This window comes from Limulus polyphemus, unplaced genomic scaffold (genome assembly GCF_000517525.1).
Source record: "Limulus polyphemus unplaced genomic scaffold, Limulus_polyphemus-2.1.2 Scaffold553, whole genome shotgun sequence".
Taxonomy (NCBI): domain Eukaryota; kingdom Metazoa; phylum Arthropoda; class Merostomata; order Xiphosura; family Limulidae; genus Limulus; species Limulus polyphemus.
In genome coordinates this window covers 194,964-207,757 of record NW_013666163.1, presented here as the reverse complement: position 1 = coordinate 207,757, position 12,794 = coordinate 194,964, and the positions used below count along the sequence as shown (strand labels likewise).

Here is a 12,794-nt window from a genome sequence, read left to right as displayed (position 1 = left end):
GCTAAGCTGCTGATAAAAATCGGAGGTTTCTTTCATTATCAAAGCAGTTCTCAGTTCTACCCAGTTTTGGATCGTGACTAGTTCGCCAGGAATTCTTCTAGAAAGACGAAAAGCTGACGAGTTACTCAACGACTCTGTAGAATCAAGTGCTAATTTGTTTGCGCAAGCATGCACCCTGAGTTATATTTTTTGTGTTAGTATAATAAAAATTGTGTTAATTTTATTCAATTCGTCTAGTCGTTTTTTTTTGTTTTTTTTTGTTTTTTTTCACAAAGAGAATTCAGCCAAGTTTTCAAATTCAGATCATTACAAAATACCTAAAAATACCATATGAGCAAGAGGAAAACGTCCTCTAGTGGACTTCGGCGACCACGAGGCACGAGTTTATTTTGTTTTCAAATGCCTTCCTTAATAACCTTTATAAAATAAAAAACAGGCCTTTTCATTTTTCTATATTTCCTTATATTCGAATCTGTAGGAGCAATAAATAATTTAATTTTAAGGAAAACTATGTTCATGTATGTGCGGCGTCTCGTCATGGAAGTCTTTCTTACTCATTATTTCTTATAATTAACTTATATTATTTTTCCGGCGGATTTAGAGTTTGGCATGTACGTAAGTTCTACAAAATCTCTGATCATAATGACACAGTTGTATAATTTATATCGATAATAAAAAGACATATAGCTGACATTAAAATTTCATGTTAAAATAACTTTCAGAGTGTAATTGTAATTGTGTAAACTAGGGCTGTAGTGCTTGCATTGTCAGTTTATTGAGTAACACTAATAGGGAGTATAAAAACATTGAAAAAGTACTTACTACTACTAGTATTACTATTGGCAACTAAAATAGTAATAATAATGTGACAAAATGTTATTGACCTGTCTTCGATATTAATATATAATTGTATTGAGGTTACCCTCAAGCTGTATATAATTTATAAAAACATTTAAGCTACCAAAACATCATATGTAAATTGTGAGTTTAGTCTTATAAGATCCTAAAAAGTTTGAAAAAAAAAACTCGGCCAGTACACAAAACATAAGTAGATAAATTATTCTAAGTTTAAAACTCAAACTTCAAAGTTAAACCAAAAAAGTAATAATTTTGTAGAATAAAAACTTTTGCAGCTAAGAGTCTACAAAAATTTGAATTTATGATGTCTGTTCTTCATTAGCTATGCAGTTTTATGTGTGGGTTGGAAATTTATGACAGCACTACATGTAAAGCTGTACTAATTGTGTGGGGTAATGGGGTTATTTCTTCACAGTCACACAAATCATTTTAAATCTACAATTGGATAATTCACTACTGACTGTATAAAAATAGATTACCTTTCCATTCAACTGTAGGCAGATTAGGTGTTTAAAGATTGTACTATATAGTGTTATATCTCATTCCATAATATAATGCTAATAGAGAAGTTTCTCTCACCCGTTTCCAACTAATCTCCTGAGAAGTAAAGTATCACAATCGTCTGTAAATTACTTCCTCTGCTGCAATTATTATGAGTTTCACACCATGCTGTTCAGATATTTCATGTGTAATTTAATATATCATTCACTTAATTTGTGAACAGGATGAGAAGTTGTGTTATGCATTCTCATAAAGTCAGCCATTAAAATGTTTCATCACACTGTATAATAATAACCTCATTGTTAATCCTTACCCTGCTAGGTTGCAAAAGCTGAATCCTTCTGTTAAAAAGGAAGGAGAGAGGTCAAAGAGAGTGATATATAGCTAACATGATTTATGTATGCATCTGTTGTTTTAAGTAATACGTTAGCTAAGTCATGTACAGAAAAAATAACCTAATGATTAATTTTTAATTGTTATAAGATGCTAGGAAAAATATATCAGTCTTAGTGAAAATATGACTTGGTGCAAAAGCTATTAGTACAAAACATACATACGTTGTAATGAGATTCAGAGGATTACTATTACTCAAGTTTATACATTTCCAACATTTTTTATTTCATCATTCAAACAGACTGTTTATTAAAAGATTTTTAAAAAATTGCTAAAAATGTTAAACATCTGAATCAAGTCTTCATTAATTTATGTTCCACAAATGTTTTAAAACATGGTAAACATGTTGTACCAAAATCAGCTTGTTATTAGGCAAGATATATTGTTGTATGTGTATTTCAAGTATCACTCAGTACTGCATATTACCAACAAGCTTTTCTTGTTTTGAATTGCAAATCAGGGTATGAAATTTGTATTGTTTAGTCGGCCCTTACCAGGTAGGTTGCCAGTGAGATTAAGAATAGCAGAAACCAAATAATCTAATGGATCAACAGGACATATTAGAATGTTAATCATTTTTCCTATTTTACCTTGTCATCAAACATGCATTTCTATACTTTTCCCTAAAATCATATAGTTGTGTTTTTGTCTCGTGAAAGTATCTTTTTTTTTTTTACTTCCATTTCTCAAGTAGAGCATCTAGCTTTCTGGGATTCCTGGTCTATTTTTTAACATTATGGGAAATCTCTGTGATGTATGATATGATAAGGAGTGTCCTGAAACATATGAATGGCAGGATCAATCCAAATAAAGTGTGATGAATATTAACATCTCAATGGAGGAGTAAGTATCTTACTTTTTAGTTAATATTAATATGGTAATTTCTAGTCACATATTTTTTGTGTGTTTTATTAATATAAAGAGTATGTACGTTCCAAGTGTGATACAATCAAAAACTGTTGTTTTCAATTAAAGCATTTTGTTTAATGTTACACAAGCACACAGAAATATTTGCGATTGAATCTTCAAAAAATTCATTCACATCTGCAATTGATTGAATGGAATTAACATGTTCTTGGAGCGGACCAGTTAGAATTTTTGGAAGCTATAAACATTTTGTGAATTTCGACCCAGATATATATATATATATATATGTATATCACAGTTTTCTCTTTTCATGTACATTCAAAGATTTAAGAAGCTGTATTAGTTAATTATTTGAAGTGATTTCAAAGTTTTGGTGTAAAAATTATTCTTAACAGGAGTTTTCTATAGTACATGTGAAGTTAATTAGTGATTATCAACTTAAATAAATATATTTCATGTTTTCATTTGCAGGCTGAAGCTTTTATAATAAATATTAGCTTGAAATTAGCTAATGTGTGAAATGGGAAGGACTTTGAGAAGAAGAAAATGGCTGAAAGCCCAGCAAGCCTGCATAAATCAACACAAAAAGTCATATCAGCAACTTTTTAGCTGGTTAAGATCAAATGGATTTACCATGATAACAAAACTAAAACCAGCACTTTTTAAAGGTAAAATATAAACAAAAATAGAACTGAAATTTTTACTTTTAGTATTTTCATGTTGAAAATACCATTACCTATCAAGTCATTTAATACTCAGTTCATGTACATGTATATTTTGCAAGTAACAAGAATGTGTATGTGATTTGCTTTGAACGTGGTTTCCAATATGTATGAAAATTGCTTTTTTAGAAATAAGCTGTCAGGTTTTAAGCTTTTTCAAAACCATCCTCTGCCGTAGATAGAATAGTTTGAATTTTTTAAATTCAAACCCCTGAATAAATACTGATTTTTTTAAATGAAAATATTTGTGTAGATGTGTGTATTCCTTTCAATATATTTTAGAACGAGTTGTTGGTGAAAAAAGTTGTGTTTACATATTCGCAACAATCTTGTCTTTTAGTCGTTTTAACTATTAAAAAGGTTTAAACAACATAGTCATCGTTTTTTGTATTTATGAACTGAATTACGATAAAGTGAAAATTCATATCCTTTAAAATCATTGAATATTATTTGACAAATACTTGTTTTCTCTGAAATTCTTAAAGATTTATGTAGTGTACATATGCGTTTACAATTTTTGTAAGTTTATAATAATTTTAGTAATGCTTTATTTCAAAGGATGAACATTTGTATGTTTTTAGGTGCTTCACGATAATTTATGTAAACCTTTTGTAGAAATTTTTACATTGTATTTTCTACTTATTTCACGGTAATAGTGATTGTAATCCCAAGGTACTCGGATATTCAACCAAGTTTCAGAAAAAGCTATAACACATATGTTAATTTTGTCTCAGATTTGTTGATGTTTTTCTTTAGTGCTATTGAGTGCAGTCAGTGTTCATACATGATCATGGACATGTGCTATAAAATAATTTTATAAATAATTTGCATTTACTTGGTACATTTGCCCATATTTGACACGTACATATTCTTCATATTATCCCACCTTTTATTCTATAACTTAATGTATTTTATTAGTTAGCAACATCTAAAATTTATAGGGTAAATAAAAAATTATGAGAAAATTGGTGAATGAGTGGGTTAAAAGTAAAAAGTTTGTATGAATTCACTTCCCAAGTTTGTACGGTAGAAAGGTTACAGACTGGGGCAAGCGACAAAGATCACATCTGATCTAAAGAGGTGAAAATGCCAACACCATTAATTTTTTGGTTTACTACAATAGATACTGGGCGAGGATTGATGGCTTGTGAGTCTGTAAGTGCCGGTCAAGTGATTGTTTCTCTTCCACGGAACTTGCTTATTACTTCGGAGACAGTAAAAAGAAGCTATCTTCTTCCACTTCTTCAATTGTGAGTGTTTTGCCATAAAAATATATTATGTTAAAATTATGAACAGTTCTGAGATCACTTAGCAATTTTTTTACATGTTGTTGCTAAACCATGCAAGTCCAAAAGCCCAATTTTATAGATTCATAGATACATGGTATAAAAAACTACAAAAATCAAGTCATGTGAGCTGCAAGGTTTTGATAATGTGCTAAATGTATGAATTCTAATTGGAAGACATGCACAGTTTTCACAAAATGTGGAGTGACATATTCTGAGAACGTTTCCATCAAAGAAACAAACCGTAAAAAAATTGGATGTAATGTGGTTTCTACATGACTGATGATATGCAGTGGTTTAATTTTTTTTTTAATTGATTGAAAACAATTACAAAACAGTCATTTCCTGAGGTGACACAAGTTAGTAAAATTACTACTTACTTACTGTGTAACTCTGCTCTTAACAGCAAACAAACATAATGGTAATATTACAATTACTAGATAGTTGGAGTAATCAGAGACACTAATTTCAATTAGTTTATTATTTGCATGACATTAATTGACTTAATTGTAATTTAGATCATTGAATAGTTGGAATAATCAAAAACAGTAATAATTGGAAACATAGCTTATTATTTTCATAAAATTAATTGATTTAATCATAATTTTGATTAACTGATTACTTAACATGACACTAATCAATGTAATGAGTGCTAAAAGGTAATTGAATTAATTACCCAGCTGTATAAACTTTATTCTAAACTTGGAATTGGACATCTGAAATTGTTGAGAAATTTGAAAAAATTGGGTGACAATCTTGTTAATTATACTACCTCAGTTTTGTTCTATTATTGAATGTGTGTTCAGTTGTTTGTAATTAAGATTATATAGCCTGAAAGTCTGTGGTTATCTGAAATGCTGGTTCCTTCATGCTTGAGTTTACAGATTTTATAGAAGGGTAATTACTTGATGTGTAGAATCTCTGTTAGAACAGTGTTCATTGGGCAAACAAAGGTTTATATGTGAGTACTATTGTTAGAAATTTTATTATGTGTTACATTGTGAAGGAAAGAATAGGCATGTGCTTAAACAACAATGGGCAATACTAGTATATAATCAACACCAAAAGAAAAAACAAAAACATTGTCTTATTTGGTTTCAATTTGAGTATCTAAGATCTAAAAACAATCCTTATAAGTAACATTTAGATACATTGTTTATAAAAGAAGCATACTGTGCCAAACAGACATCTGTGACTTGGTATATAATTTAGCATGCATAGTAATGTTATCTTGGATATGTTATTCCTCTAACTATGAGTAAGTGTGTTTTTGCTACTGTGTAAAATTTTAATACTTTGGGTTCAATGTTAGGTACAACAAGGAACTAACCCCTGAAGAAACCTTATCAATTTTTGTAATGTGTGAAAAGGCCAGAGGACAAAAGTCACCATGGCTACAGTACTTTGATATTATTCCAGAGTTTTATTCAACGCCAGCATACTTTAGCCAAGAAGCTATCAAAGAACTTCCATACAGTCTTCAAGAAAACGTCCAGATACAGATATGTTGCTTGCAGAGGTCTTACCAGAAATTAAAAGGATTGTTGTTACAGATAGAAAATTTCTTTCCAGAGGTGAAGGGCCAGCTGACTTTTAAAGATTACAGATGGGCATGGTTCACTGTAAACACAAGGTGTGTGTATCTGAGGGCTGCCTGCAAGGGTGAAAACGAAGGAAGCTTTGCCTTAGCTCCTTTTCTTGATTTGCTAAATCACTCCAGCCATGTTCAGGTAGATAACTTTATGGTGATGTTGAAAATTTAGCTAAATCACTCCAGTTATGTTCAGGTAGATGCAACTTTATGGTGATGTTGAAAATTAGGGTAAATCACTCCTTCCATGTTCAGGTAGGTAACTTTATGGTGATGTTGAAAATTTGGCTAAAGCACTCCAGCTATATTCAGGTAGATGTAACTTTATGGTGATGTTGACAATTAGGCTAAATCACTCCAGCTATGTTTAGGTAGATGTAACTTTATGGTGGTGTAGAAAATTAGGCTAAATCACTCCTTCCATGTTCAAGTAGATATAACTTTATGGTGATGTGGAAAATTTGGCTAAATCACTCCAGCCATGTTCAGGTAGATATAACTTTATGGTGATGTGGAAAATTGGGATTGATATAATTCAAGCACTGATTGTGATTTTGGAAAGTCTGTCTGAGCTTTGAACCGATGAAGCTAATAGTGAATGTTTGGGTATCAGAAATGATATTAAAACGTAGGGATGCACAGGTACTCAGCCAGATATTCATCCCCAGCCGGGTATTGGGCTACTTGTAATACTTGGCTCTGAAGTTAGGCATCTAAGCCCTAATCTTTTTGGCAACTAATGCGGTTCTAAATGTTACAGTCAATAATTGATTTAGTTTAAAAAAAAAGTGTTCCGAGCAGCAAAAACTGACCACCCACTGAAAATTGGGGAGAACAATAGGGGTTAATAACAGGCATGGCTTGAGAAGAGGATTTCTGTGGAAGGTGGGAGTTTTGAGAACAATAGGGATTAGGGTTTGAGAAGTTGGGGCTAGACATTGAAAGTTGAAATTTAAACTTGAATGTTCAGTTGGTGATTATTCGGTTAAATGTAATAAACATCAATTTTGTTTTTGTTTCTAATTTTTGTGTATGTTGTTGTTTTTTTTTGGGGGGGAGGCAAGGGGAGAACCTGGTCCCAGGTGATACCCGGCCCTAGCCGAAGCTTAGTGATCGTGCACCCAGACTCGGTATTCGGCCACATTTTACTACCCGTGCATCCCTATTAAAAGTAAAATTTTTGAAACCGAGAATTGTGTATTTATAAATGAATTTGCCTTATGATAGAATTTACCAACTCACCCAATTAAATTTTCTATACATGAATTTTTATTTCTTGTTCACCAAGTATGTGGTTCATGCAGGTTTTCTTAACTCATAGTTAAAAATTCAATTTTCTATAAACAATGATTCATTGTACACAATTCTAACTAGCTCATACTGATTAAGTGATGAACGGAATTTATCAAAGTTTAAAGTTCATAGTACAAACTGGAGAGAGTTTCTGAAATAATAGGTCATATTTTATTTATCTTTTTAATGGTGAATGGAATGTTTAAAAGGCAGTTGATAATCTCTGTGATGTGAATGGCTTTTGGTCTCTTGTTACTTACTGTATAGTTCTTACCTTAACTATATTTTTATGAAAATCTGTAAATAGTATATGAATGCATTGTTAACATAAGTTTTGAATAATAAGTGAATAAAATTTTGTATAATTCCTACGGTGGGCTTTTATTATTATTAGAAAGAATTATTAAATATAGATGCAAATTTTGATAAAACAAGGTAGTTTAAAAAGAAAATTCAAACGTAAAAAAATTATCATCTTATGTAATATGTCTTTCAGTCTCTTATTCAATACAGTTAAGTTTGTGTCACATTGATACTGAGCCACCTGAATGTAGCACCTAGCTTTATACAGTGTCATAAAATTAAAACCATGGCAGATTAGCTTTTAAATCTAAAACAAATACCTGAGTTAGGTGTTAGTACATGACTACTAGTTGTGTTGGTATATTATTGTATGTGCAAGTATTCTTAAGTTTCAGTCATTTAAGCAAGTTTTATTAAAAGTTTATGTGTAAATGAGTAACTATAACACAGATGATTTTTAAAGATTTGTAGTAATCTGAATATTTAAAAATGGGTCGAAGTTCATACATAACAGGAAGAGGATACATTAGTGTATATTTTTTCAGCTCTTTATTTTAAGAGAATAATTGCATTTGAGAAACTTTTCATAACATCATCACAGTGTTTTATAAATTTGTTCTTAACTTTCATAGGTTAAGGCAGGTATGAATCAAGAAAATAACTGCTATGAGATTGTGACTTTAACACCATTTAGCAAGTACAGTCAAGTTTTTATTAACTATGGTAACCATGACAACAGACGATTGTTGTTAGAGTATGGGTTTATTCTCCCATCAAATCCAAATGACATAATCCAGTTTTCTTCAGGTAGGTATAAAGCCAAGTCCATTTACAATTTTAAAAAACAAATTCAGATATTTTCAAGATAGAGAGATCTAAAACTGTATACATAAGATAGTGTATTTTATTTATCTTATCAAAAATGTGAGTTTAGGAAATGTTATTTAACTCTAAAATATACAAGTATTGATTTTCTTTTCTCTCATTGTCAAAATGAAAGATCTTGGTGAAATTTAAAATATGGTACTGAAATAAGAAAATGAAAAAGATAACTGTGAGTGAAGTATTATATATACTAATATAAAAGCCCGTCAAACATGATGGGAAATCAAAGCCTACCAAATTTGAATCCTCCAATATGCATTTGCAACTTTGCCACCCATGAACAGACACAAGAAAAATAAAGGGCCTTCCTGCTTCAGGATGCCAAAGCCTGTCATGAACAATATCTCCATTACCCAAAGAGTTTTTTCCCAGCATTTGTTGGTCACAGTTATTTTCTAATCCCATCAATTGCAACAGTTCTCTTCAAACCATGTTTCTTGTAAATACTCGATCATTGTTCAAAAACTTAAATTAATTTCACTTGTTGCTAAATAAATCCTTGGTATAAAAACTCCCTCTCCTTGACAGGCTTTTATACAGCAGAAGAAGTGCCTAAATTGAGGAGCTATTTACACCTATGTTAGCAATTGAATTCAACTAAAATGGCAACAGGTAATCAAAAGAAGTATCATAGGAGAAAAAGTGGAATTGGACTCTTGTAACTCACGCAATTTGGTGTAATCGAGAATAAACAATTGACTGACACTTGGCTTTTATGATTATAACTGTCAAGATTATATTGCAGTAAAGATGATACTGTAAGAGAGACTTTATAATGTAGTCTTAGAATTTTTAATGTGTCAATTTTAAGGCGTACTAACTCTTATTGACAAAAAATATGAATTGTGCCTTTCTGAGCCCCATATGAACATGTTTTATATATATATATTTATTAGTTTACAGTATATATATTGCAATGTCTTTTTGTTTTATCGTACTGTGAATTAAGCGAATAAACAAACACTGGTGTTAACTTTGGATTGATGAAGTGTATTCGTAGGTTTTAAATCTTACTTGTTTTATATTGTAAACTGCTTGTAAAGCTAATAATATGCATTATTTACATGTATCATGATACTACTTGAAGTATGTTGTTATAGATGAATCATATGCTGAGTTTATTTCTTGTTTTGTTTCCTGATTTTCTCTCTTCTAGAGGAAATCAAATGTGCCTTTGAAAAATATGACCAACTCCATGTTACTGATGAAAAGTTGTCATTTCTGAGGGAGAGGAAACTACTCAGGTATAAATGTGAAGTGTGTAAGATAAAAAATAATTTTGTTGTTAACTTGCTCACTTAAATGATGGATAATTATATATATATATATATATATATATATATCATGTATAATACAATGCAACTCACATTGTTAAGTATTAGAGAATAAACAGAATTTTTTAAAATCTTTCCATGCAGTACCTTTCAGGTGTTTTCAAATCAGAGGTTGAAATGTAGCTCAGTAATTAAGAACAAGTTTAACATTTGTGATCATTGATCACAGGTTACCTTATGTTATTCATAAGTTTTCTTGTATTACTGCTTTTTTGTCCCTAAAACTGTTCTTGTGATTGAAGTAGGTTCACTATAAAATGTTAAAGCTGGTTATAAAACAATTTTATTAAAACATTGATAATGTGTTGTTCACTGAGTATTAAAAAAAATGCATAAAATAAGAATTATGCCACGTTAAGATGTTATTCGGCACATAACATTGCTTATATTTATAATCATTAATACTGTTCTACATTTGGAGTATTTAATTTCAAAATAAAATTGATTTAAAACTTTCTTTATGACATGAAAACACGACTGAACTCTTACAGTAAGTATAGAAAATTAAAACACACAGATTTTATTTCAAATGTTTGAACATTTTTTGAGATACAGAAGATATTGATATATATATCAATGCTATGGTGAATTGACAAAAAGTAACTAATAAATTAAAGAATTAGTAACTCATTAAAATTTCTGTGATAACCGAATGCTGAAAAGGATACTCCCAATATCACTTTATCCACAAAACCCTACATGCTCATAGTCTTCTCTATACCTCTGTATGTATGTGTGTATATATATATATATATTAATAGACAGCATCTTGTAAGGTAATGAATGTTTGTCAGTTTTTGTGAAATCAAAATGTAGTTGCACAGAAAAGTCGCACTTCAACTGATGCTCGTAGTCTTCTCTATACCTCTGTATGTATGTATGTATGTATATATTAATAGACAGCATCTTGTAAGGTAATGAATGTTTGTCAGTTTTTGTGAAATCAAAATGTAGTTGCACAGAAAAGTTTAACTTCAACTAATGTAGTTTTAAATTTGTTACTAGTATTTTAGTTATATGTAAATGTTCTATATCAATGAATAAAAAATTCTGAAAAAAAAGTTTTATAATTTAAAAAGTAATAAGTGTTATTTCAGTAACTAATTTTTAAAGTATTATCATTCACAATTTTTTTTTTCAGCAGTATGGGCTGTTCTCAAGAAGGAATGACATGGAATCTTGTGGCTGCCTTAAAACTTCTGAGTGTACGTAAACATAGCAGGTATATATATATTTAGATCTACTAGTTATATTGAGTGATAATTTGAAAATTAAATTTAATGAATGATACAGTTTCACATTTCCAATTTTAGATGCTCTAAATATTGATGATCAATTTCATCTTCATTATAAAACCATATAAAATGGTAGGTTCATCAAACAGTAAGCACGTTTTAACTGTAAGAAACATTGTAAATCACTCTTGTCAATAACAATTTATTTAAATGTAACTATTGCAATAGAAGCCAACTTTAATAAGTATAACAATTGGCTAACTTTTACAATGTCTCAAATTTTACAGTGAAATTCAACTAATAAGTTTATTCCATACAAAGATATGTTCTGAAAAAGAAGTATGATAATAAATTCAACTTTCTTTATAAAATATTTTAGGCTTTGTTATCTGTTGAAAGTTCTCAAGATGATTGTAATATGAAACAGGTTTTACCTGGTTCATTTGGTATCTTAATAATCTCTTGCATGCATCAAAAGTACCAGAATTTACAAACCCACAAAAACACTGAAATATGCCTTGAATGAGCCTTCATAAACTGTGTGGAAACAGCATTCTTATATAATACTCTGTAACTTACCATAGTAGATATACAAATGGATGTTGTATAACATCTGTCTTATAGATACGGTTGTAATACTGTACGTGTTTTGGTTCCTATGGTAAAAATATTGTCTTCAACATAATCACTTTATATAAACACTCAGTTTCATTTTTACAAAAGACCTTTTGTTTTTCTAGGGAATTCTGGAACATGGTAGTGTATGAAGAAGTTGAACTCTCTCAGCAAGAACAGAAGAAAGTTGCTGAGTGTGCCAGATTTATATTAGTTAATAAACTTAAAGAGTATGAAAAAAAAGCCGTTCCAAAAAAAAAAAGTTATGAAAACTTGAGAGAAAGTTTTCATGTCAGACTAGCACAAGCCCTGTGTAGGGAGGAACAAAACATTATACTGAAAATACTGAAGGAACTGGAGTGAAAAACTAATAAGCCCATTGATGAGACTGTGTAAGTGTTAATTGTAATTTCTGTTCTGTTGTGAAACCAAGTAATTTCTCCATGTTAGAACGGGATTTTGTTGCTACTATTTTACCTGTCAAAGATAGGCGTATACTATTAGCAATTGTTTTAGCCAGCTGTAAGTGAAGCATCTACACATAACTCACTGCAGTATCAATTAATGGCCATCAGGTACATTATAATATTTTATAATGTACTGAAGTAGAAGCTGCAAACTGGTATATAAACTCACTTGTTTAGAAATTAAAACTGTTATTCAACTTGTGCTTTACTCAAGTAAAATCCATTTCACAGTAAAAAATAAGCAAGAGAGAATACTGAATACAGTCCAAAACCTGTAGATTTGGTGTAAGTCATCAACTTGCATGTTTTAGTTATTACAGTATAAGTTTTAATCTAAGTTGTAAAACCCTTAGCTTAATGTCCAATAAATAAAGTGAGCAAATTAAGCTTCCAAAATATTTCCTTTCCATTACATTAACCCGATGACTACCGGCTACTAACTTT

At 30.3% G+C, this 12,794-nt stretch overlaps 1 protein-coding gene across 6 annotated transcripts in view; it reads left to right on the top strand.

Annotated features, from left to right (window-relative positions):
• Nucleotides 1-361: 361 nt before the first annotated feature.
• LOC106459064 (SET domain-containing protein 4-like) overlaps nt 362-12,794 on the top strand; it is a 16,598-nt gene continuing 4,165 nt past the window's right edge. The window contains exons 1-9 of one of the 6 annotated variants that reach the window (XM_013918641.2): nt 362-611; nt 2,447-2,595; nt 3,091-3,287; nt 4,465-4,591; nt 5,940-6,357; nt 8,447-8,621; nt 9,856-9,943; nt 11,178-11,255; nt 12,009-12,275. In XM_013918641.2, coding sequence (XP_013774095.1) covers nt 3,131-3,287; nt 4,465-4,591; nt 5,940-6,357; nt 8,447-8,621; nt 9,856-9,943; nt 11,178-11,255; nt 12,009-12,246 — 1,281 coding nt within the window. In that variant the 5' untranslated portion in view covers nt 362-611; nt 2,447-2,595; nt 3,091-3,130 and the 3' untranslated portion in view covers nt 12,247-12,275. Of the gene's footprint in view, nt 616-2,443; nt 2,596-3,090; nt 3,288-4,464; nt 4,592-5,939; nt 6,358-8,446; nt 8,622-9,855; nt 9,944-11,174; nt 11,256-12,008; nt 12,276-12,794 lie in introns of all 6 variants that reach the window. The other 5 variants (XM_013918640.2, XM_022385453.1, XM_022385454.1 and 2 more) reach the window with 5 other exon arrangements.